Source organism: Rhipicephalus microplus, chromosome 2 (assembly GCF_043290135.1).
Source record: "Rhipicephalus microplus isolate Deutch F79 chromosome 2, USDA_Rmic, whole genome shotgun sequence".
NCBI classification, from domain to species: domain Eukaryota; kingdom Metazoa; phylum Arthropoda; class Arachnida; order Ixodida; family Ixodidae; genus Rhipicephalus; species Rhipicephalus microplus.
Window position 1 is genome coordinate 296,166,417 of NC_134701.1, and position 27,069 is coordinate 296,193,485.

Here is a 27,069-nt window from a genome sequence, read left to right on the forward strand (position 1 = left end):
TCTAAAGTCTTACGGTCAGTGAGCATTTTTTTTTCTCTAATAACACCAAAGTTTTCAAAGAGCTTGCTGCAGATTGTTTCGACGTGCATGTGCGATCTTAAATTTGCTGTGAAACTCACAACAATGTATTTAAACTGCATATCGCGTACAACACTTACACCGTCATTAGTACATGCAAAATGAAAAGCATCGGTCACAATTTCTGGATTGATCGTAAATACAGTTCTATTGAAGTTGGCCATGTTTCACTTCCGTTACAAAACAAAACAAAAAAACACTTTTTGGCGCATGCTTACCTTGAGTGTTAGAGATCGTTTTACAGATAACGTAGTCGCCTGCCTATATTTTAAGTTTGATTTTAGTATCACCAATAATTCCTTCTTCGTCAATTATATAACTAAAAAACAAAAGCCTACCAAGCACCCAGCCTTGAAGCCCCTTTCTCATGTGATATGAAATATTATCCACTGTTAAAGGGAACACTCTAATGAGCACGTGTCATATTGCATGCCCCATAACTGCTGGTAGACGCACAAAAATTATTCGGGCATGGCAGTGTTCTATCAAATAGAGTCAGGAATGTCAACCAGAAGTTGTATGATACAATGTAAGCCACTATGATTTTGCCAGAGAGGGAAATTCGGACAATGTGCACACGAAAGTGTTTCCTTTAAAAGTGAGCCCCTCTGTACGTCAGATGACATCGCGTGGTTTCATGTAAGAAATTGTGAGGGTGACAGCAAGCATTCTGCTATCCTATAAACCAGCTTGTTGTCACCCTCAAAACATGTAGAAACCTGAACATCTTAGCATGTAAAACCTTGTCCAAGACCTTCGAATAGTCAATAAATATGACATTCACCTGTTTTCGGTCGTTAAGCAAGGAAGCATTGTGCGTAAATTGAAGCAACTGGGTAACAGCAGAATAGCCAGCCCGAAAGCCGTCCTGTGATTATGAAAGTATATTGCGTGCACTTAGGTGTTTCACAATGTATTTTATTGATATGCTACAAAAGTTTAGAGCTAGTAGAAAGCAAGATTATTGACCTATAAATCGGTATTATTTGCTTATTTGCGGACTTAAGTACGGGCGCGACGTTTCCTAACGTCCACAGCTGGCGAAGTGCTCCAGAGATTACTGATTTTTAAATATTACAGTAAGAAAGTCCGCACACACATCAGAGTACCACGTTAGAAACATATCTGAAATACCATCTAGACGATATCGTTTCGAAACCTTAAGACCTATTATGAACTTATAAGCTCCACAGAAGCTTAATTCAATATTAGAAAATTGGGGGGCCCTTAAGCTTCGTCTTTAAGAGTTGAACACGACAGCGAAATTCGGTCCCTAGTGCACCCTTAAACCGCTAAGTGCATACTTATTCATGTTTTGTTACATACACACGCCTCCACTCAAACAAGCAAGCATAAGATTAGACCAGCGCGCTATTATCACGGAATGGGCTCGTTTTCGTTGTGACACCTGTAGAACATAATGCGTTAAAGGGGCCCTGAAATACTTTGTCAAGTAACCGTGGAATGAGTGAATACGAGCTTATTGCCTCACAAATTCAACTCCGCAAAAATTTTAAGAATCCGCCCAGTGTGAGTGGAGTTACAATTGTTTGTCGCATGCTGCAATTGCATTATCTCTTCTGCCGTTCCGTCAAAAGTGCTGGAAGCTAAGCAGGGAGGGGTGGCAGGGCAAAGAAACTACCGCGCCCCTTGACCTTGAGCCCTTTTTTTTCTTCGAATGCGTAGATTTTTCAGTGTGATCGCGCGCGCACGCGTGGACAAGTAGCGGCCTCCCGCGGCTATTTCGATAACTTGATTTTTTTTCTGTCACAGACGCATAGACGATTTTTCGCTTACAACTAACGGGGCTGACGCCCGCTGTGGGTTTCCTGCAACACTAGTTCTTTTATGCTATCGCGTTAAAATAGCAGGTAGTTTGCTGCACGCGGAAAATGAAAGGGCGATGTCGTTATCGGTATATCAACTATTTAGAGCGAATAATGAAGGTATTTGCAATAGCTTCAGAATTTGAGGAGGATTGGCCATGAAGAATAAACGACGAGGGCATAGACGATGTAGGGCTAATCGACCTCTATAACCTGAAAAGATATTTTTCATAAATCTAGCAAAGATATTGCTAAAATTGTAGTTCTTATACGATCTTTTATTTTAGCTTCTAATATACTTTTCAGTGCATAAAATGAAGACAGAGTATGAATACAGTTGAAATTACAGTTTTTACATAGGCGCTTTATGTGACGATTGAGGTAAATTATATTTTTATTGTACTATAGGTGTCTAGAGTTTCATTCAATATATGTTTGAGGTACATACTTTGGTAGACATTCGCGCGCAATGTCACAAAACTTGATAAGAAGCGCACTTACATTGAGAAATTCACTACAACCCGATTGAAAAAAGTCCACCGTAAGAATAGTGGATTCCACAATCCACCATTTTGGTGGATTATGGTGCTGGAAATGTTGGTGGCACATGGTGTATGGTGGAGCGGATGGATGATGGCACGCTCTTGCCGGCAATGTTGAAGCGCGAAGCAGCGTCAAAACCACCGTTACGAGCTGCCACTAAAGAAATAATAATTAAAAATAACTGTATAAAAAACGATGTAGAAAGCACCAGTAAAGAAGAAAAAAACAAGTGATAGCGCGTAATCGAACCTGCCACCTTCGGATCCCTAACCGAGCACACTAACCACTGCTCAACGCCGACAAAGGGCAGTTTAGGTGTTAAAGAAGTATACAACTCACAAACTCACTTGGCAGTGACGGCGGAACTGTGAACGTCGTAATAAGCAATCTGCTTTCTGTACAGGCTGACGCACGTTTTTCACCGGTGATACCCAACCCTGGAAGGAAAGGTACCGTGGTCCCTGGCTGCATAGTTACGCTGCTGCGTGCTTCATTTGTGCGCCTGCGTGCTGCCGTGTCCTGCGCGGTGCAGCTTCGTCCACGTCATCAAATTCACCCTACAAGAAGAGCGCTCAGGTCGCCGGCTGCATCACTTGGCAGTGACGGCGGAACTGTGAACGTCGTAATAAGCAATCTGCTTTCTGTACAGGCTGACGCACGTTTTTCACCGGTGATACCCAACCCTGGAAGGAAAGGTACCGTGGTCCCTGGCTGCATAGTTACGCTGCTGCGTGCTTCATTTGTGCGCCTGCGTGCTGCCGTGTCCTGCGCGGTGCAGCTTCGTCCACGTCATCAAATTCACCCTACAAGAAGAGCGCTCAGGTCGCCGGCTGCATCACTTGGCAGTGACGGCGGAACTGTGAACGTCGTAATAAGCAATCTGCTTTCTGTACAGGTCAGTGACCAAGTATACTGAGCTGCTTATAGCTTTTTTTGTGTGTTCCGTCGTCACTGCCAAATTGTTTTGAATTATCTGTGGTGCTTTCTTGCTTCTTTCGTAAATCATTAAGATTTGTTATGGCTAAATTGAAGGAGGAAATGAAGACTGAATGTGTGAAGTTAAAGGAGGAGGTGCAGCAGGAACTTAAGATGTTCCGTGACTCTGTGGTAAGGGATTTCAGGAATGAAATTCGAGACTTGAAAACAGAACAAAGGAACATGACTAAAAGCATTGACTACGCTCACGACAGTATTGAGGAGTTGAAGAAAAAATTAGAAGAAGCTGTCGCTGAAAGTGCTCGCCTTAAAAGTGATAATGCTTCTCTACGCCTAGAAAACGCGTCCTTGAAAACCTCTGTATTTGAATTGGAGCATCGATTGACCGGCTGTGAACAGTACTCTAGGAATGTCAATATAGAAATACAAGGCGTTGTGAAAAGGGAGACTGAATCGGTCAGTGACTTACTTTGTACGCTAGGCACGGTTATCGGAGAGCCGCTTAGCAAGGATGACATAGAGGCGTGTCACCGTGTGCCGAGTAGAACGGAAAACAAGAGCAACATCGTTGTTCAATTTAAGTCCCGCGTCAAACGGGACAGGGTGCTAAAGAAGGCAAAAAAAGCGCGCCTTACAAATGCAGATTTGGGCATTGGCAACTCAACTTCCTTTTCACCGCCTGTGTATGTGAATGAACATCTCTGCCCGACGTTGAAAAAACTGCTCGCGACCGCTGTAAAAAAGAAGTACGAAATGAAATGGAAATCTGTATGGTCTTACAACGGGAAGATATACGCTAAACAGACTGACGAAACACCTGCTGTACACATACCCAGCGAGCGTGATATCGACAGGATTTTTGGAGGGCAAAATAGTTCTGTGTCTGCATAATGTCAGTTGATGTGCTTGCTTGAAACTTTGAAATAGCATTTATTTCGCTATGGATTACCTAGAGCTTGCTTTTCCTCGCGATATCTGCTTACACAATCAAACAGGCAACTCAGTTCTGCATATTAACACGAGGTCACTTAACCATAAAAGGGACGACGTTGCACTCTTTTTAGAGCAATTCCAAATAAAATTTGACCTCATTCTGATGACTGAAACTTGGGGTACAAATGATGAACCTACTTTTACTCTGGATGGCTACAATACATTCTATCTTAATCGGACGCATAAGCGAGGGGGAGGGGTTGCTTTGCTCGTTACGACAAAAAAGAGTTGCCACGTCGTCCCTGAATTCAGTAAGATAACAGATGAATATGAAATACTTACAGTCCAGTTTAAAGATGAGCTTATCTCGGTAACCTACCGACCGCCAAATGGAAGCATGGCAAGTTTCATGCAATTTTACGAGAACTTCTTGGAGTATGCTTGTTGTAATAATTTCCTCCTTATTTCTGCAGGAGATTTTAATATTAACTTACTGGAGGAAAACTGTGTCACCCGCGAGCTAAATAACCTTTTGCTCTCGAGTGGTTTTAAAAATCTAATTAATACGCCAACACGAATTACATGCTCCACTTCATCAGCACTGGATCTTGTCATTACCAATATTGACACAGTAATTTATAGCGCAGGCACAATAACATCTGATATTAGTGACCACTGTCCCGTGTTTATGAACTATTTTTGCAAACCTCTCGATAAAGGGACGCGGCGGGTGCTGCCTACCATACAGCATATTACATCTCGAAGTCTTGAAGCTTTTACGCTCGATATATCCAAACAAAACTGGTCATCTGTATTTAAGGAGAAAAATGCCGATAACGCATATGATGCATTCATCCAAACTTTTCGACGCATTTACGCAAAACATTTTCCATTTAAAACATTAAAATCTGCAAGAAAGGCAAGGAAACCCTGGGTCACTCGCGAGCATCTGAGTATGATAAAGCGTAAAAACATCTGCTATCACACTTTTCTACGTACGCGCTCTGCCGAAACTTTGAAAGAATTTAAAAAGCTTCGCAATAGATTAAACGCTGAACTTCAACGTGCCAAGAAAGCCTACTATCAGCGTATCTTTGTACATGCCAATCGGCAACGTTCAAGTGCTACGTGGAAGCTAATTAATACCATACTCGGTCGTGATAATAAAAATGCTTTGCCTGAGTCCATAACCTTTGGGGGTAAAGATTTTAGAGGTGCAGCACTCGCAGATCATTTTAATAACTACTTCATAAATGCAGTAGCGTTGTGCAATGATAACGCGGATTTTGTCGCCGGATGCAGTAACGTGAGCCAAAGTATCTTTCTTGACCCAACAAACGAAAGTGAAGTATGCGAAATCTTCAAGCATCTAAATAGTACTAAATCTCTTGATGCCGATGACCTGCAGATCACACCAATAAAACATGTTTTATATTTACTTAGTAATGTACTAACCTATATATATAACTTAGTTCTTGAACATGGTGTTTTTCCAGAAGCCATGAAGAAAGCTCGCGTATCAGTCATTTTTAAGGGTGGTGACCGCAACAGTGAAAGTAACTACAGGCCTATATCGGTCCTTCCTGTCTTCTCTAAATGTTTAGAAAAAATTATTCATGTCCGCATAACGAAATTTTTTAATAAACACAATGTGTTAACAGATGCGCAGTTTGGCTTTATAAGCGGCAAGTCCACTGAAACTGCATTGTTGACATTAAAGGAAGCTATACTTCATAACTTTGAACAAAATAAATTCACACTCAGCATATTTCTAGACTTCAGTAAGGCATTTGACTCGCTTCATCATAATATATTGTTAGACAAATTAGAATCAAATGGCATTCGGGGTGTTGCCAAATCTTTAATTCGATCATATCTTAGCAATAGGTGCCAAAGTGTTTACATTAATGAAAATAGCTCGTCATTCTTGCCCCTCACTCGTGGTGTGCCGCAAGGCAGTATACTTGGTCCGCTGATGTTCAATGTTTACATTAATGACATTGTTCAACTGGACACAACAGTTAAATACGTCATATATGCGGACGATTCAACAATAATCCTTGATGGCGTTAACTTAGATGACATTGTAAGCAAAGCAAATGATATACTTTCAAGAATTTCGTCATGGTCCAGAATGAACCAGCTTAAAATTAATCCAAATAAAACCAAAGCCATTGTTTTTCGTGCCAAAAATAAAGTACTCGCTACCCATCAACCTTTAGTTCTTGAATCAGTGCCGATTGATATTGTTGATAGCTACAAAATACTTGGAGTTTATTTTTCTTCCAATCTAGGCTGGGATACACATGTAAATTTTATTTGTAAAAAGCTTTCTTCGGTAACAGGAGTGATGTCTCGTTGCCGTGACATTTTGCCGCTCAAAGTGAAACTTCAGATATATTATGCGCTATTTAATTCACATCTAATGTATTGCAGCCTTGTATGGGCCACGACAAGCAAAGCAAACATCAATAAAGTCATTACTTTGCAAAAAAAAATAGTCCGCCAGATTGGAAATATTGAACCGTTCGGAACGACGCGTGGAGCTTTCCAAGAATTTAATATAATACGAGCTGACAACCTTTACACATTTCGCTTATTGCACACACTTTATTTCTCGAATAAGGAATTCTCCAACTTCATTAGATCACTGTCATGCCTACAGCGTCGTGTCATTACGATTCCTACAAGAAATACAGATATTTGGTTCGTACCGCGTTTCCGCACTACATATAGACACCAAGCCTTGGCCTACAACGTTCCCACAACACTTAACACGCACGAAAGTACAATCTCCTGTAACAAAAAACAACTACACTCACATTTCTGCTCTCTGGCTCCATAGGAACATGCGCAACAACCCATTCTCACAGTCTATGTAATTTTTTTTTTTTTTTTTTTTTTTTTTTTTCAGTCTAGTGTAAATAAATTGTATCATGTTATATCTCGTTATTTTGCGTTGTATTAGCGATATGAATGTATGTGTTTTCACATAAATGTATATATGTTTCTTTTTAGGTTGATAAGTGTCAATGTATACGACTGTCTGTGCATGATGTATTTTGCTTATTGAAACCCCTTTTTTACACATTTTATAACAGGTATTGTAAAATAATCAGTTAAAAAATCATTTTTGAATTGTGTATTGTTCATGTTTTTTTTTTTTTTTTTATGTACTTGTAATCATTTCCGCACTACTGCCATGTGTATTTTCAGGTCACCAGGGCCTTTGTCAAGCCGTTCTCACGGCTTTTAGCCTTGGCGACCTTCCAGTTTGGTCTGGTAAATAAATAAAGAAATTGAAATTGAAAAAAACTCGCTGTTTTACTTCAGTTTTGTTTGTCGCTTACTACAGATGAACAGGATCTGCACCTGCTACTAAAATTTGCACATTTGATAAAAAAGAACCACTGCTGCCTGTAACAATTGCCACTGCGGTAATGGCAAGAGCACAATGTTTTTGTTACAATTTACAACTGCTAGAAAAAAAACAACAACTTAGTTGACTGAGGAGCAGGTAGAGTTTACCGGCGGTTACTGCCAAGTTCAATATCTGTTTCGCGCTCCTTCCAAAGGGCAATATCTATTCATGCTTTTAGACGCTTCTATGCTCATTCAATACATACGCCCACGCAATTGATTGTGATGTTTTTCGCGCAACGCAGAGCGCAGTCGTGCTAGCGCAGCGCTCCCTACCAACAGTGGCCGATGATTGGAAACAGCTTCGATTCCCATCGGCTTCTGTTATCATCGGCAAATGGCCGGACAGCATGACAGAAAAGGGCATGGCCTACAAGAAAAATATGGACAAGGTGGTAGCGAGAGCGTCAAATAATTTTAAAAGTTTGCGTTTTTCTTAGCTGTTAACCTTTCTGAATAATTAGAACGAAATTGAATTTTGGAAAATAACTGTCATATTAACCATGGAGGCCAAGGGCTTTCCAGACACATACCATGGTCGCTGGCCAATGTTCACACAATTTTTCTGGTCACCAAGCATGCTTACTTTTATGTATGATTTATGATTCGACGGAAATTCGTGGCACGCGAACACGTACAAGAGGCAAAAAGGTTAAACGGTTAGAGCGGATGTGTCCGTTTCTTTGGTGCACTTTGTCGTGAAGACAGACGAACAGCTGCCGAATAGCCACGGATGATCATTTTTTCCGGTGAATAACACAATTCGCACTGGCTCCTCTACGGAATACCTCTTCTTTTTCTCTTTTCACTCAAAGGACCAGCAAGTACAAAGTATGGCGTTTAAACTGCACACGTTTTAGCGAGCGCCTGCAGTTTGGCCCATACACAGCCCTACTGCGCTTAAGAAAAATAGCTCACCACAGCATCCAGACAGGTTATTCTCAGAAACCCTCAAACTACAACGGCTGTGAATCGTTTACGCAATAGTACAAAGATAATCAAAATTGTTGCAATTCGTCTAGCTTTAAGCCAGTATACACGCATGCACCATTTACGCTCGCTTCCTCCTTCCACGCTTGCATGACTGCGCGCCGTCTTCGCCTTGTTGGCCATGTTCGCAAGTTGGATGGATATAAGGGCTGTGCAGCGACGGGATTTTTATTCAAGTTGAAATAGAAGGTGAGTAAATATCAGCTGTAACTGTATGTGTGCTTGATCTCTAAGCACCATATGCGAATTGGCGGTCAGGTTTACGGCGGCAAAAAGAGCGCATGTGTTTAAAAGCGGGCGCTGCGGAGTCCTAGCCGTAGCCATAGCTCGTCTCGGCGAGATCGCACATGGCGTAGTTGCGGTCTCTTGTTACAAGTAAAAACCGTACATATTCGAAGCGATCTTCGGTACAGGGTTTGAGCACCAATTCAATTCAGCGTATTTTTTAAATGAGCAATCGAAGCACTGTTTCCGGTAAAGCTTAAAATTAATTGAAACAGCCCGGCCCTGGCCGAAAGACAGTTGCCCCGCCACCGGATGTGTTTGTTGACGCGTGCTGGGCGGCCCTCTCTTGTTCACTTCCGGTGCCCGTCTCGGACGACGAGTGCATCTCGCTAACGTGACATGCAATTTAGGGTGTACGCCAATGCGTTAATATTTCACTTGAAATTATAATCTTGTGCGTGCGGTCATACTTATAAGGCATAATAGATATGAAGGCTGTTGCCAAATGTGAGAAAATTTTGGGATAATCTACCTTCCAAATTCAGCAGCACGTGTATTATTTTTTTAACATAAAGCTTTGACGCAATAAAGTTCCTCGGTATTGTTGGGTCTACTTTAGTGGATTTCTACTTCGGAAAAAAGTGTTATGATGTAATTTTAGCTTCACAGGCTTCGGGATTTCATTTATAGATATTGAGAAAGTTATCATTTCAGATGTTGGCGCAGTTAGAAAGTTGTAGTTGGTCAATAAGTACGCAGTGTTGGCGAGCCATGCGATTTTGAATGTATACCATTTCTTCAGAGATTTCATTGTATAATTTGTCGTAAATGATCTATCACAGCAAAATTTATTATTGTTAACGTATATTTGTTCTATTTTCTTGCATAGAGTGAGTGGCGCTCGTCAGATTATTGATAAACAACACCAAAACCCGATTAGTCCAGTTGTACAACAGTAACTTTATTTAATTTGTGCCAAAAAAGAAATGCTGCACAATTATTTATAAGGTAAGCTTGTCACACTTACCAAGCACATACGTTCCTTGGCCACCAATAACGTTCCAAGCATGGACAATATGGCCACTGATGATTTACCATGCTTTACTCGCACATTTTGCTGGTAGGGCTGTTGCTCTGTCGTTAGGAACAACTACATAATGGCTTGCCCAAACCAATGCAGAACGTCATAAACATTTTGCTATCTTATTGGTTCCGTAAGCATACGAATTGACGAGTTTGTGTTCCCACAAAAAGACCCAGTGAAGTGCCGGCAAGTGCGATCGGCGGCTGTCGGTGAGGGGAGACGTACATTTGGTGGAAGTGCTGCAAGCGCGTCGCATCGATGTTTGTCGCTTCTTGCGTGGACACGGTACACAATTAAAAAGGCCTAATTTAGGCTAAATAATTACACAGCTGTGCTGTATGTCATTTTCACTCATCAAAATTGTGTATTCTGATACCCAGAAGCGCCGAAAACACTTGTACGGGCTTGGTCGGTATGACTAACCTTTGGTGAAAATCATGGTGGTAGAACAGAAGGGTAAAGGTCAAGTTCACAGGGGCTCGTCTGGACGCATGTTGAAAGTGAAAGTTAATGCATATTCGTGCGCACTTTGTTAACTTAACAGTATAGAGTGTGCAAGCAATAGAGTGTGCAAGAATTTCCAGGGTTGTGTTTATAGCGTGGCGACATCAAGTGACCACTGTGTTCTGCTCTAACATTGAAAGGGGCTGTTGCGAACTGGAGCTCAATTATTTGTCAACAACTGCGTGCCGATGTAAAACATTTATTGTCCCTGTTCACAGTGACCCCTCTAGTCTTCTAACCATCAAAACAAAGAAACACATCGTGGATGTCAAACTGATGTAAGTACGGGCGCGAAATGTAATCATATTCCCGGCCACATATACTACGCTCCACAAAAATTGAAATGTTGTTGACACCACAGGGATAAAGAAATAAACGTGCTAGAAAGCGTAATTAGCAGAGTTGGTTTCTTTTGACCGTAAACATATATCTCTGCTCATTCAAAATGAAACACTACAAATAAGTGATTTCTCATATTGTCATAGGCTTTTTTGTCATGCCACCATCATCCACCAAGCTTCCATCACGCCACCTGTCATTCACCTAGCTCGCCAAGCCTTCCACCAAACACGTTTTGCCTCGCCACCATCAGCCGGAATTTCCACTATTACCGCCATTGGCTCGCCACCAATACCACCATTCGCCACAAATTTTTCCACTCTAGCCGTCATCAGCCGCCTATTTCCACCGTCACTATCTTTGGCTCGCCATCACCACCACCATCTGCCATCATGTTTTGCACTCTCGTCGTCATCAGCCATTATGCCTACTTCAGTTTCCACCATATCCACTAATATTTCCACCATATCCGCTATTCTCTCCACCATATCCACCAACGATTCCAGCATGGAACCTAGGATTTTCAATAGGCGACATTTGAATTCTTCAAAAGATGAAGCTAAAGTGCCCAGTACGCAAGTGTCACCAACTTTAAGAAAGTTCAACACCTTTGATCGCAGGCCTTTGAGGAGTACACGCTAAGTTTGAGGCGACTTGAACAGTCTTGTGGTTGGAAAACACTTGGGTGAATTCACAGTTTACATCGTGCGATATGATCATGGAGCTCCATAACGAAATTAGGCTGCAGCTAACACTTTTTCATCTTATTTCGCGAAACTGCAAATTGCTGGTGTATGAGAACACGGCCACTCCAGGAAAAAAAGCAGTGTTTGTATATCATAGCGCGTAGCAGAGCACACGAGATGGTCACTCAAGCCCGCGGAAATAGCTCGCTCGCAAGCACTCGCGGCCGCGCCCTTATAATCAATGTTACTATAGTGGCTTACAGCGCAATGCACCCGGTGATAGACTGGAAGTGGACACGGTACAGCATTGACTTTCGACTAAATATTCATGAAAAAAAGAGGAACATATATAACGCACAGAACACCTCGTGACTGAGCCGGCCTTTTTATTCGATCAAAATTATACGCAGCTCATCAAAGCTTTGTGACGTAGATATGCGGCAAATATAACAAAGAAAAATTTTTGAGGGAAGAGCACCCAAGAACAAGAAAACACCAAGAGACAATAACACGCTCGAATGTGCATTTTCAGAAGCTGTTTTAGGGCCCTCTTATATATTGGGCATGCAATGCGGACACAATAGAGAAGCCAAGACACCGTAAACGTCGCTCTAAAAAATCCTGAAGCTGTAGAGAAGAAGGTGAGGTGATGTATATTCAATGCCCAGATTATCCGATCGTATTAAAGTGAGACAAACGGCGGCACACTGCCATTATAACACGGCGGATGTGGTGTTATGAGCAAACATTAGGTTTTTTCTCTGAAAACTTCGTCGGCGGTGTGAACGGCGTGTGAAAAAATGGACAGCGGTGGCGCACAGTTCAACTCCGCAGCCAAGCAGCCGGTGACCTCACTGAGCTCCTCCACGTAAGCGGCTGCCGTACCTCTCGCAAGATGTCGTCTCTCAGCGCTGAATTTCGTTACTAGATCGTGCGTGTATCCGCAATTTATGCTGACGACACTTTTTGCAATAAATAGGCATTGGCTGAACAGCATCGTTGCAATTTGTTCGGCGATGTTGTCGGAGTTGCCTGGTTGGTCGCATGTTATATACAGCTACAAGAGCGCTGGACCGTGGTGGGATGGTCCCGTGATCTTTCACGACGCGCAGACTTTTAAGTTGATGATCATTACCGGCATACCTGAAACTTGATCTGGGGTCATCTAAATTGTAACTGACCTGTCTGGAATGTCTAGAAGGTCGCCGTAATCACTCATGAAACCCATTCTTAAGATGTGGTCCTTGCAGCACTCCGAGGAAATCACGGACGTGGCAATGAAAGTCGAATCGCCAAATAACTTCACAGTCGGCATCATAAGTTAACCACCCGTGGTTCCTATCTTAGCTAGGCCACGCGCCCATGAAATTTTACCTTTTCCAGTTTTGATTAGCTTGTTTTGTGGGGTTTAACGTCCTAAAACCACGCAATGATTATGAGAGACGCCGTAGTGGAGGGCTCCAGAAATTTCAACCACATGGGGTTCTTTAACGTGCACCCAAATCTAAGCACACGGGCCTACAACATTTCCGCCTTCATCGGAAATGCAGCCGCGACAGCCGGGATTCAATCCCGCGACCTGCGGGTCAGCAGCCGAGTATACCTTAGCCACTAGAACACCGCGGCGGGAAACTTTTCTAGTTTATTCGGCAAGATAGAAATGTTCGCCAGTATTGACTAGCGCGGTCACAGGGCGTCCGTCTATGCAACTATCGCGGTCGGCGCTTACGATTTCCTTAGGGGTCGGTGACGTCGTTCATCTTATCGTAATGGAGGTATTGCAGCATCTCGACGGGCAGGAACCTTTCCTCCGAAGGTCGACGGTGCGGCGAAGAGCGGCGCAGCTGACGGCGATGTGTTTGCGGGTACGTGCGCACCGTCCGGTCGAAATGAGCCCGTGGCAAGGTCGGCGAAAAAGTCGCACATCTTTCATACATGCAGATGCGGTAAACATGGCCGGCTTCGCCGCAATGGAAACAATGTGCACAGCAGTGGACGGTACGCCACAGGTCCGTCTTACGTACGCCTAGGGGCCATCCTTCGAGACCGAATTGCAGATGTTGGCTGGCGGTGAAATGGTGATGTTTCCGCGTGTGTGGGTGATGAAGTGGAGTCGTCACCGGTGGCGGTGGCATAATATGTATAAATGCGCACCATCACCATCAGCCTATACATTAAACGTCATAAAAAAGCTTAGGCAAAGTATACCCTAATTATGAGCCTAATTATAATCAGGATGATGCATATTTTCATCAAAATCAAGACAAAGCGATTTAGTACTGTTTCGCAAGCCATCGACAACATTATAAATCAGCGTATCGGGATTATGAAGCAGCTAACCTGCCCTTTGATGATCCGAGTGGGAAGATACCGTTCCATAATTTTGCCTCTATAGTCATTTTTGACGTTCCATACAGCAACATTACTAAACGACTGACGAGAATCTGCACGACACGTTTTATTTGCTTCCGAGTAGCCCCTGCTAGAACTTCGCCCGACGCGCTATGCAGTGAAGGCGAGGCAAACGCAAGCTCCGTACTAACTTGTGGTTGTTCAGATGGAAAGCTCTTTTTTTTTCTCGCTTAAAGCAAAAGCCACTTTTTTTTAAAACTTCCTGAAGGGGCTACTCAGAATACATACTATGCAACAATATATAGGCCATTCTTTTACTTCACATACTATATTGCCGAAATTGAGCCGGAATATGAGTCAAAATACTAGTTTTTCGAAGCCTGTCACAATATTTTGGCAACGTTTTAGTGTGATTACTCCCGAAGTACTTTGATATATTATATGAAGCATTTTGTAAACAGAAAATTTAAATATGTTACTGAGTCAAAAACTTGTGCTTCTTATGAAAAAATCCCAAATATGCCGCATATTGCAATCGTTCTCCAAGGCGAAAGATAAAGAAAGAGAAAAAAAAGTCAATTTACTCTCATAGTCATGACAGAGAGAAGTGCCTTGACATTAAGGAAGCCCCGCCACGGTGGTCTAGTGGCTAAGGTACGCGGCTGCTGACCTGCAGGTCGCGGGATCGAATCCCGCCTGCAGCAGCTGCATTTTCGGTGAAGACGGAAATGTTGTACGCCCGTGTGCTCTGATTTGGGTGCACGTTAAAGAAGCCCATGTGGTCGAAATTTCTGGAGCTCTCGCCTACGGCGTCTCTCATATTCATATGGTGGTTTTGGGACGTTAAACCCCACAAATCAATCAATCATTAAGGAGAAAGTTTCCTCGCAGTAATTGCTCAATCCAGTAAGATAATATAAGTTATTTCGCGCTGCACAGTTTCACCTATAGTTGCTCAAATTTTGAAGCGCTCTCTGTGCAACACAAATCTTTTTCCCGAAATGTAACACCTCCGTAACTGCTTTTGAGGTTTATGTATACATGTATGATTCTTTTCAGCATGATCAGACAGAGCAGTTGGCAAGTTAATATATATATATATATATATATATATATATATATATATATATATATATATATATATATATATATATATATATATATATATATATATATATATATATATATATATATATATGTATATATATTGAGTACCGCCATCTCGCGCGTCGTATACCCTGTGGCACATACCCGCTTTACGCGTCCGTCTACCTGTCCGTCTGTCTGCATAAATAATATATATATATATATATATATATATATATATATATATATATATATATATATATATATATATATATATATATATATATATATATATATATATATATATATATATATATATATATATATATATATATATATATATTGCCTTCTTTGTCTCTCAGTGTGAATACATCCGATTTTTGCCTATCCTAAGTTTCCTCTTCACTGCTTTGATGCTTCCTCCGTTTTTCAGAGCGTGTTCAATTCTCTCCATGTTATACCTTCTTACATCGGATACTTAAAGCCCATTAATCAACTTCGAAAGCTCTACCAGTTATATTTTGTCTGTTGTACTTGAGACTTTCATGATTAGACGCTTCTTAATGAGATTCTTCGTTTCCTGGGAAAGCTTGCCAGTGTCCTGTCTAACTACCCTGCCTCCAACTTTCACTGCACACTCTTAATGATACTCGTCAGATTAGCATTCATTGTATCTACGCTGAGGTTGGTTTCCTCACTAAGAGCCGAGTACCTGTTCTGAAGCGAGACTCTGAATTCCTGTACTTTTCCTTTCAGTGCTAGCTCATTGATTGGCTTCTTGCGTATCAGTTTCAGTCATTCCTTCTTGAAGTCTAGGCGAATTCGAGACCGTATCATTCTATGGTCGCTGCATCGTACCTTGCCAACCACTTCCACATCCTGCACGATGCCTGGGTGCGCACTCATTATGAAGTCTATTTCGTACCTATTTTCGCCATTAGGGCTCCTCCATGTCCACTTGCGGTTTCCTCGTTTTCGGTAGAAGGTATTCAAAATCCGTAAATTATTGTGTTCTTCAAATTCTACTAGTAGCTCTCCTCTGGCGTTTCTAGTATCGATGCCATAATCTATTATACTATATACCATATAATACTACACTGCTATATATATATATATATATATATATATATATATATATATATATATATATATATATATATATATATATATATATATATATATATTCTAAACTTTATTCTAAACTTTATAGCGAAATTCAACCAGGAACATCCCGCTATAACATTCTCCCATACTTACTCACCCTTGTCTGTAGCCTTTCTCGACGTCAGGATTACCATTTCCCATGGCCGCCTAATTACGAAGCTTTTTAAAAAGCCAACCGATAATCAGCAGTTTCTTCATTTTGAAAGTAGCCACGTGCGCCATTGGAAGACTGAAATTCCATATAGCCAGGCACAGCGCTTTAGGCGCATATGCTCTGAAGATCAAGATTTCAATTCTTGCTGCCATGATCTGAAAAAGAAGCTTCTTAAGCGAAAATATCCAGAAAAAATTATTGACGACGCGATACACCGAGCCAGAGGACGCGATCGAATGGACTGTTTAAAAGGTAGCATAAAAAGCAACGGGCTTCAGTCAGCCAATTTAGTACTAACACACTCAGCGTCCATCCCCAAAGTTCAAGGTATACTGCGTAACCATTACAACATCCTCACCCAAAGCGACAGACTAAAAGCGGTCTTTCCTGAACCCCCTCGAGTAGTGTATAGGCGCTCAAAAAACATAGGTGACATCCTGACGTCATCTAAAATTGCTACTACTAACCGTACTGGTTGTAGCCGCTGCAACAAACCCCGTTGTAAAGTTTGTCCTCACATAGAACCGTCATTAACAGCCACCAGCACATCTAACCAATTCATTTTCACAATTAGGGCAAGCTTTAATTGTGATTCATCCAATGTAGTGTATTTACTTGAGTGTGGCACCTGCTATATGCAATACATAGGCCACACTGAAACCCCATTCAGAATACGTTTCAACAATCACAGATCGCATGCTAAAACCCAACCAAACCTTCCATTATCAAAGCATGTGAACATGCCCGGCCACTCATTTAGTAACCTCAAAGTCACGATACTAGAATCGGGATTCCGCACCAGCCATGATCGTGAACTGCGCGAATCATATCTCATTCATAAATTTAACACTGTTTCAGCTGGAATCAACGAAAATAAAGGAAAACTGACCTGTCTTTCCATAGATTAAGAGCGATGATGCACTGGTTTCAAATTGTACCACCTAAATCATGCCTTCTATGTCTGCCCTTTTTATTTTTATTTTTTATTATCTTCAATCATTTCACAGTGGCTTCCATTATACGTTCACATATCACTAAGATTGTTCTTATGCTGCCAAGCAATGTCATTACACATCTACATCTCTTAACTACGTATAAGCATGGTATCACGTCACTCTACATGTAAGGGAATCTTTAACTATGTCTTTAGTATGTATGTACCCTTCTGGTTTTCGTATTTTTGTCTTTTTTTCTTTTTTTCTTAAGTACTTGACATTTTATGATGCGCATTGTAATGCTAACCAGAGCAGATGGCGCTGACCTGTTATTGAAAGGAGCTTTTAAAGCCATGTATGAACTGTTGTCACATTACTCGGACGAAGGTTGGTCCACCAGCTGAAAACGTTTAGTAAAGACGCTTCCACGAAAGTTTCGTCGCCCCTTTTTTGCCTACAATACGTCGGGTCCAGCGTGAATGACGTTCAAAGAACCTGGTATATATATATATATATATATATATATATATATATATATATATATATATATATATATATATATATATATATCACCAAAGTAAACACAACTTGCCACCGCCTGGCAGGAATCGAACCCGCCCGCGGCGAGCTTCGAATTACGTGCGTCTTCTTCCCAGTTGAGCTACGGTTCCCTGAAGTGGATGATTGTCACCGTGTTGGGAAGAGCATCGCGCACGTTATTCGAAGCTCGCAGTTTAGGTTCTAGCTGTTTGATTCGAGCGTACCATGCGAACAGACTGGATTGTTGGGTTGGAGCGATGGATGATCCCTTTTGCTATGCAGCGTCGTTAGATAGGGTTTGTAACAATGAATACAAGAGATGGTTTGTTTTGGTTTTCCTTAAACTTAAGTCATACAAAGAGATGAGTCCTGTAAATCACCCGACTTCATTCAATCGTCGTGTTTGGTATATAACGCAAAAAGGCCACCTACTTCAACTTGAGGATCTTTTGCGCTGACTCTGGAGAAATGAGCAGGTAGTCGGGGTCCAGCCTCTTCTCTGAATGCTCGGCGGACAGCCCGAAAATCCAACCTGGCAGAAATGTACAGGCGCAATGAGAGACGTTCCGCGACACCCGAAGCCGCTTCTCACCGCTGTAAGTAGTGACCAGCACTTCATCGTAGCGGGCGTTTCCGATGGCACCTCCTTGCACAGATGTCACACTCTCACCGCAGTTCTGCCAATGGAGAACGCAAGTAAGCATCTGCCTGCAGTACATTTTAGGAGCTCAGCGTAATAAAGTACCATGGAAACACACTGATGAAAGATATCTTCATTCGAGCAGCATAACGTTTTCGGAACTCATGCTTATTCGTAAGCTTTTTGATGATGACAGCTAACTATTTAGGTTTTTATGTAAGTGCCCTGGCAAAGATACTAACTAAAGTGTCCCTTTAGTGTCGCGCCTTGAATTAGAGAAAAATACTGAAGAATTACCTCGTTGGTACTTTGAAGATGTATGCATAACTTCAAAACATGGCGTAGTTCGTGAAAGGACGGACGCAATAGATCTCAGGAGGCCAATTTGATAGAATATTCCCGTGGCATATAAAAGGCGGCAGAAAAATAAATGCAACCTCGAGAGCAAGTGACTCAAGTCCAAAGACACAGCGAGTGAGTCAAGACGAGTGAGCACGAACGGTGCTCGTTCCAACAATTTTAGCGCAACGCGATGGTGTGGTTGACGAGGATAACGTTACTGTGCCGCAAATCTGTATCTGACTGATTTATTCGCAGAACGAGGACAGGTCAGTGTATTGTTGGTGGCCGCTGGGATAAAAGAGCATCGCGCTAAGAAATTGGGGACCTCAGTTACGCCGACGTTCACGTTCATTGGTAGTTAAGCGTTCTTTGTGCATTGTTTCGCCACAAGAGCGAAGGAATTATGGGTACATCAAGAAATTGCTGTGTCAAGCAAAGAACGGCATGTAGCCCACAACTTTCAGCGAACATCTCCTGCAGAAAGCACTGACGAAATGCACAGCACGAGCGCGTACAAGCTCTCACAGCTCGACACTCGAAGCAACAAAGAGAAGAACGCTCGAAATGAGGGACAAGTGCGCACCACCGTCACAATTTCAGCGTGTTCGTGTGGGAGCAGCGCGATCCTTTCGTGAATGCGGCCGCGTATTCGTGCTTTTTCAGCTTCAAAGCAAACTTGCGGTAGAAGAGGCAGCCGCATCTCGAGGTGAGCTTGCGCACGAGGGAGCCTCGACGCTATCATGCGCACTTTGACCACGCCACGCGGAGGCGCGGCCCTGAGGTCCCTCGATAGAACTGTGTGGGGACCTTGCGCGGCCAACACGCGGCCGTCGCGCCATCTTGGTACAGATGACGGAAATGCTCCGAAGCAGACGAAACTGAGCACGACGTGCGTCACAGCCTTGTGTGGTCACGTGACCAAGCCGCCTATGCATCGACGTCTCTGCTTGACTCGGCGACGCGAAACCGATATCGATCCCCATAAAGAGAGCAATAGTAAATTATTTAGCGAAAATACACAAATCTTGGTGCGTGTATCATGCTTCCCGTAGCTGAAAGAAACGCTTTCAGCAAAGAACACGCATGCCACAAATTTGGCGGTACGACTCTTTTAATATAGAAGGTGCTTGTACTCCCGCAATGACACAAACAATTTTTTTTTTCTGATTTTGTTGCCTAGGCGCGTATTTAAAGCATTGACAAACAAATATATATCAAACAAAAAGCTAGACTAAATTACCTCCCATTGACAGAACATTCGCACTACACAGCCTTCCACCGAACATCTGGTATATATATTCATAGTATTCTAAGCAGTCATTTAGTGCAGTTCGGGATATTCTTGTTGTATATAAAATACTGTGAATATTTCTTGAGCATTAGGTATAAGTTATGATCTGCTTGTCGATTGCCCTAAAAAGGACAGATATCTTTTAATGAAAACTCGCCAAATATCAAGCAAACTTCAAAAATTCAAAAAAAAAAAACGGTTCCACCTATAGTTTGGCACGCTGTCGTACGGGTCATTCGCGTTTCAAAAACCCTTAGGGTCCTGAACTTCTCAATAACGCTAGTAGGTCCTAAAGGAGGTTTTATTGAGGAAATTACCCTTTAAGAACTATTTGTTGAAGTAAAACATGCTGTTTGCCTATTTTTTTTTTTTGCAGATTACGGTTATAGTCAAAAGTGTTTTGCTTCCTAAAGGTGCGAAGTAATTACAGCGTGCTTGGTATCGTATATGTCGTATGATCACAATACAATGTTGCGTCCATCCTGGTACTTTTTTCGTACGAGAGGCTCTGCATGCGTCCTCTGTTCCCCACTGCGCAATAAAGAATACTTGCGCTTCTCCACGTAGTGTTTCACATGTAAGTGCTGAGTTGAAAATAATTACGTAGGAGAAACGCAGCAACGGTTCACCGGAATCCTTGAAGGAGTACACTTCGACTTGACCATCGTTTCTTCCAACGAGAAGGTCCATGACGCCGTCGCCCGTCATGTCGTAGGAACCGAGACAGGTGATGCCTATGCACGATTGTGAGTCAAGCGAATTAAGAATGACAGCAGTACGAAAAGAAGAACAAAGGCGAGGGGCTTTGTAAGACGCAACCAAATGAAGCCAACAAACAACGAAAGCGTGTGAGGCAGCTGTAGAGTTTAAATCCAGTGAAATATGACATGCACTGGAATGAAGTAGAGTGAATAAGAAAGCACACTTTGGCTTCTGCGGGGCCGGAATTTTCACAATGACGCATCTAATTCCCTCAAATGTGCAGTTTCAGTTTCAGTTTCAGTTTATTTAGCAATGTTTTTTTCAGCAATCATGTTAAAGTACAGTGATTCAATGTTTTCATACAATGGCAATGGTCAACACAAAACAAAATGTAAATCAGATTAAAAAGTGAAAAAGATGCAGGGACAGGAATTAAAAGCTGCTAAAAAGCAGCTTGACGGGAATCCTGACCCTGAGCAGATTGGCCGCAGACTCGTGGTGATGTAAAAAAGAAATAAAATACAAGCAAGTAAAACAGAAAAAGTACAAGACCGCATAACACAAGCAAGTAAAATATTAACAAATTTAGCAGCAAACTTCAACTGCAGACATAATGTAAAATTGCAAACATTGAAAGAATACGGCATAATATGGGAGAACAAAGTGAGAAGGAATACAAAAGAACATAATTTTTATATATAGGAAACACTACCTTGAAACAGTATGCATAACGAAAACACAAATAGATGAAACAGTTCATGTTTGTACATGTGCATATGAAAAGGCTAAAATCCACTTCTATTCAAACGAATTATCAAATTGAATATGATACTATAATATAATACATGGTGAAAATGAACTTGAGATTAATTGATAAAATTCCCAGACTCTCTGGGGTTGCTAATTAAATATTCTTTCCACTGCTTGTTTGTCAGCGTATCAGGCGTTGTGCCTTTGTTGTTTAGGTGATTCAAAAAGTTTGGCATGATATACTTAGGACTTTTAAAACCGTCATTCGTTCGCGAAAACGGTATTTGCCATGTGTCTCTTTTCCTTATGTTGTAAGGTGTTGCGGGTGACTCCTTGAGCAGACACCGTGTTAGAATATTGGTTTTACTATTCGAACCATGTTTGCATTTAGCAAAGAGATTGAAATTGTACAGTTGTTCTACTTGGAGCACGTTATATGTAGTAAATAATGTATGTATGAGCGTCGTAGTGAACACCTGCAAAATGTCATATTGCTTTCTTCTGTAGCCTGATCAATTTTAATTTGTTCTTTTGCGTGTGCATGCTGAAAGACCAGCATGCGCCTTGCTTTCATTAGGTTGTGTCAGAGCTGTGTTTTCCTTTCTCTTTGTTATTTCTCACTGCTATCATCCCGCCATGCACACACAAGTGGCTCGGCGTACTCACTTCCACCTCCGTTGATATTCTCGATCTCCCAGACCGGTGCATGAGGAGACCTGCGCACCAGTGGTTTCTTAGAGACAGCCAACGGAAGACCGTTGCTTACTTGTCGATGGAAATAAGGCCCACTTTGCCGTCGCTGGTACCGTACACAACGTCCTTGCCCGCAGCACCTGCAAATACCATTTACTTTCTACTTCTGTTGGGTGTCGTAATGGTGTTGTTGTTTTTTTTCAATGGCACTACTCTCTGTCAGATGTGCCCTATATTAGATGCCAATTCCGACTTAAAATATTCGGCTGCCCTAGAGTGCACTTTCTGGCCACTAGAAGAGATGAGCCGATCACTACCAATGTACTACCTACTCGGATATCCCCCGTGCTCCCTGTATACGTTGACGTCGGCGGTGGTGATCATTTTCCAAAGAAGTGGTCCTGAAACTGGATGGATACTCGAACAACTAGGTGTTAGGTGTAGATGACGTTCACCACGTCTCGACAGTGACCGTGACAATTATCGAGTTTCTTTGATAACATCCAATTGACAGAACATCACGTATGGCAGTATAGTGACCATTGTGAGTTTCTGACAAAGAGCTCTGAAGGGACCGCCTACACTAATAATTTGGATCGATAAAGTGTCTTCAAAAACTCTGCTGTTTGTTTCATATTCTTAATTTCTTGTTACAAAACCAATCAAATTCATTTTGTTAGTGAATTATGCCTCGCCCTTTGCGTGGTGTGTGCAAACAGTACATCGCAAACCACTGATTTGATGACTACTGATTGAGGAAGCATGCGCAAAATTTAAAGGCAAGTGACGATGCCTGCATTTCTTCCGAACACAGAACGTACGTGCAAATATTTCTCGAAGTCTGGGCAGAAGACAGAATAAATGAGCCCGTGAGATCTATGAACGACGTCTGACATAAAAAAGAACGGAATGTTTTAGCGACACATTCTTTGATAAAGGCAAGATGATGTATTACAATGCATCTTGTCGAGAGGGGTCTTGTCTAAATATCAATCGGTCCTTGTGCACATCACCTTGCTTCATTGAGTGTCACTGAAATAAAAGCACACAGACACGCTGAAATCTAGAGACATCCACATTGTACGAAGAACGATGGTGAGTTGGAGAAGCATTAGGATCATGAGGTGATACCACGAACCACCAGTGATATTTACCCATTGACTCACCGACGAAAAGGGGGGTTAGGGGGTTGTAATCTTCCCTAGAGGATGATTTAACCCCCCTCTTACATGGCCCATTGTCCTTGTCGCCGAGTCCCCTACGTCAGTGATGCATCGAAGGGGACGGGAATCAGGTGTTTTAATTCATCCCACGAGAAGCCGACCCCCCCCCCCCCTTCCCGGTAGTGCAGCCTTGTTTTCAAGTTGTTGTCGTTTCATTGCAAGATGTGCCTTGAGGGCAAAATTGCCTAATATATTCTAGTATTATGTCATAATCACATACCTACTCCTGTACTGAAAGAGCAGAAACGGCATGCTCTGTGGCTCGAGCTGCATTCCCTTACAGTTAAGCAGCTTTATACAAAAAGAAAAAGGTGCTTTTACGAGTCATCAGTCTGGCCTCTTTTATTTTATTCTTGGTGGAAGAGGTGCTGTGTAATATGACAATGCCCTGCGTGACTTGGCTTCGGTACACAGTGCATATCACTTCAAGATGTATTGCATCTAGCGGCTCAACCAGCTGTGTATGCAATGCTGCTTGCATGTACTGTAAATGAGCAACATTTGCAACATACGTTTGTAATACTTGTGTCCATGTGCTTCGAGTTGTCGATGAGTACACCTTCGCACTATCCAATGCTAGCTTCCTGGTTAGCTCAATTGGCAGAGCGACTGCTCAGATAGGTGTTCGTCCTGGTTCGAACTACGTACCAGGACGAATTTTTCGGCAACTAAGAGGCTTTCCTTCTGAGAAGTCCGTATGAATTTCCTTGTGGCTTCGTGCTACAAACGGGTGTTTGTCTTACCCTTTCATACATGTATGTTCAGAACAAGAGTTAACAGTGTTGTTCGCTGTTTATAATATTATCCGGTTCACACGTGCAAATCTACTCCACTGACTTGCATTCATACGAATACCTGGTTCACTTGGACGCTCCTGATGCAATTAAAGGTTAAGATCTCGTGTGCCTAGATACCACTAAATTATCGGCCTCACAAGGCTTGATTTAATAGTTTTTGATTGATTGATTTGTGGGGTTTAACGTCCCAAAACTACTATACGATTATGGGAGACGCCGTAGTGGAGGACTCCGGAAATTTCGACCACCTGGGGCTCTTTAACGTGCACCCAAATCTGAGTACACGGCCTACAACACTTCCGCCTCCACCGGAAATGCAGCCGCCACAGCCGGGATTTGATCCCGTGACCTGTGGGTCTTGATTTATTGGCCCTAAAGGTTTGATGTGACGAAGCTGCAAAGTAATGACATTACGCTCAAGTTGCTTTAAATGTGCATTTTTTTTCAAATAAAAAAACATCTAAGTTTTTATCAACTAAATTTATTGAACAAGTATTCAGTTCCACTTGAAACAGAGGCTCATTGTCATTCAAGATGTCTCGCAGCCTGAAAATAAAACTACAAACACACCTAGCCTAACTGATATCCTCAGTTTACTTCAGACCACCCGAAAATGCCCTATACATCAGTAGTAAAGACTATAATGCGAAGAGCCGCAATTCAGTGAAAAACACAATAAAAAAGAAAAAATAAACACAATATATTTAGCAATCTCACCAAAAACGGTTACCCAAAATTGTTTGTTGAAACACAAAAACACAATGATACAGTCTTAGAAATGCAGGAACAATATTTTGCCTTTCAACACCATGACAGAAACACATACCTCTCCGTTGTCCAAGGCGTCAGTGCAACCATCACCCGTTTGAAGCGAACTCGGCCGACGTGCCATTCGTGCAAGGCTCGGTTGGGTGATAGTAAGAACACTCCGTCCACTTTCACTGCGTTAGAGTGCCTCGAGCGTGCAACGGAGGCGAACGAGCGCGTCGAGGCACGTTAGACAGGAGCGCTATCTGGCAGATATCTTCGAAAACGAAGGCGTGCACGCCCGTGGAGAGAGATGCGTGCCTGTCTCGGAGGTGATAAGGTGTAGAACGCAAAGCGACGGGCAGGTGCCACCACCAGCCGTCTTAGCAGAGCGTTGCGAACACTTTTACCTTTTTGAGCATCACGCTGCACTGTCAGCGCAGTGAGATAAACGCTGCCGTTCTCATAATTACGTGTGGGTGCTCTTCTAGTATAAAGGCACGCATACAAAACATTAACGTGTTGTTGTGGCGCCTCAGATATGCGCAACAATTGCTTTTTACTTGACAATCGCACAACTATGAACGCGGAAACTTGGGCAATATTGGTTGGCGCTGTGAATGGGGTTCGCCGTTTGATGCCGTTTGAGGTATCGTTAAGGTGGACAAACATAAAATGTACAGACAGACAGACAGACAGACAGACAGACAGACAGACCAAATTTTTTCCGTTCAAGGTCCCCAGGAAAGACTATCGTGTTTAAAAAGCAAAGAAGTCTCGCTGACTTTTCACACTTTGAATGCGTTTGTCGCAGCCGAGGCTAGGAACGGGTGGTTCGTGCCTCCCCACTTTGAACTCTAAAGAAGGACCGTATGCATTCCGTAACGTCGGAACAATGCCCACTCAAAGTTCTAAAGATGAGAAGGCGCTTCGAAACACGTGTTTTCGGTTTTCTACGGGGCTTGCGCAGGCAAATGGTGTCTCGAGAAGGGTGATAGTGCGTTTTCTCCTTGACAGCAGACGTACAATGAGCACTGGAGTGGCGAAAAGAAAGGCGGCTTTGCGCGCGTCTCGTTCGTCAAAGCGACCGCAAACAACGGAGGCTCTGCAACAGAAGCACAGGGCGATATTAGTTTAAGCCACGGTGTAAAAACTACTCTTACACCGTGGTTTAAGCACATATAAGTACGCTGTGGTTACTGCATTTCTGAGCAAGGCTTATAGCGTGTGCGCCACCAGCATGGTCGCCAGCCACCCCGCACTGCACACATGCTGGGACCCCAAGCAAGCACGACTGACATGCGAAACGTACAGTAGCGAGGAAGGGAGCAGTAAGACGCCATGGTCTAATGAGGGAAAAAGGCGTTGGGAACTCGCGAAAGGTATATTGGTGGAGTTCACCTTTTCTTGCCTTATTTCTCTGAAGCCATGTGTCACGCTCTCTTCTTGTACCCCTTCTTTCTTGCACATGGTACATCGGACGAAAGCCACGCATGAATGCATACGTTCAGTTCACTCCCTACAACTTGTGTGTGCTCTGCGTCTGCTGCGCGAAGGTGGGTCGGCAGGGCGCTTCCGAACAGACGACGGGCATCGCTCAAGTGCCAGTGGAACATGATCCTCACCGACCTGCCGAAAAAGATTCCGCATTGAGATTCAAGACACGCAGCAACAGCACCGGGATCCTCGATTACGGCCAAAAAGGGAACGATGACTCGGCACATACCGCCGTCAGATGCGTTCATCGATTAGTCATCACTGAGGATGCTTCAGTTGCCAAACTTGAGCACCCGAATGACATTGCGAATTGGTAAGCGTAGATACAATTCAGTTGATTCGTAAGCTGAGAATTTTACTACGCGTGCGCTGCGCTGAGCTCTGAATCTTCCTTATAATCAATACCACAAAGCTTGTACTCAATATTTACAGTGCACTTTCGTACTTGTAGTCTGACAAAGCTTAGAAAGCTAAATATATAGGACATTCTGTTCGCATTATCAAGAAAATTCTCGGCTGCAGTTCTTTAACTGCTAAAGTTGCCAATGGGGCTTGTTTGTATCGAATTCACTCATTACTCAAGTAAAAAGAC

The 27,069-nt window shown here is 42.6% G+C and overlaps 1 protein-coding gene across 1 annotated transcript in view; it reads right to left on the reverse strand.

Annotated features, from left to right (window-relative positions):
* Nucleotides 1–27,069, reverse strand: part of LOC119162682 (BBSome complex member BBS7) — a 287,576-nt gene that overhangs the window by 169,296 nt on the left and 91,211 nt on the right. The window contains exons 7-11 of the mRNA XM_075882301.1: nt 22,287–22,353; nt 22,187–22,236; nt 20,672–20,802; nt 18,388–18,472; nt 18,228–18,327 (exon numbers count right to left, since the gene is read on the reverse strand). Coding sequence (XP_075738416.1) covers nt 18,228–18,327; nt 18,388–18,472; nt 20,672–20,802; nt 22,187–22,236; nt 22,287–22,353 — 433 coding nt within the window. The remainder of the gene's footprint in view (nt 1–18,227; nt 18,328–18,387; nt 18,473–20,671; nt 20,803–22,186; nt 22,237–22,286; nt 22,354–27,069) is intronic.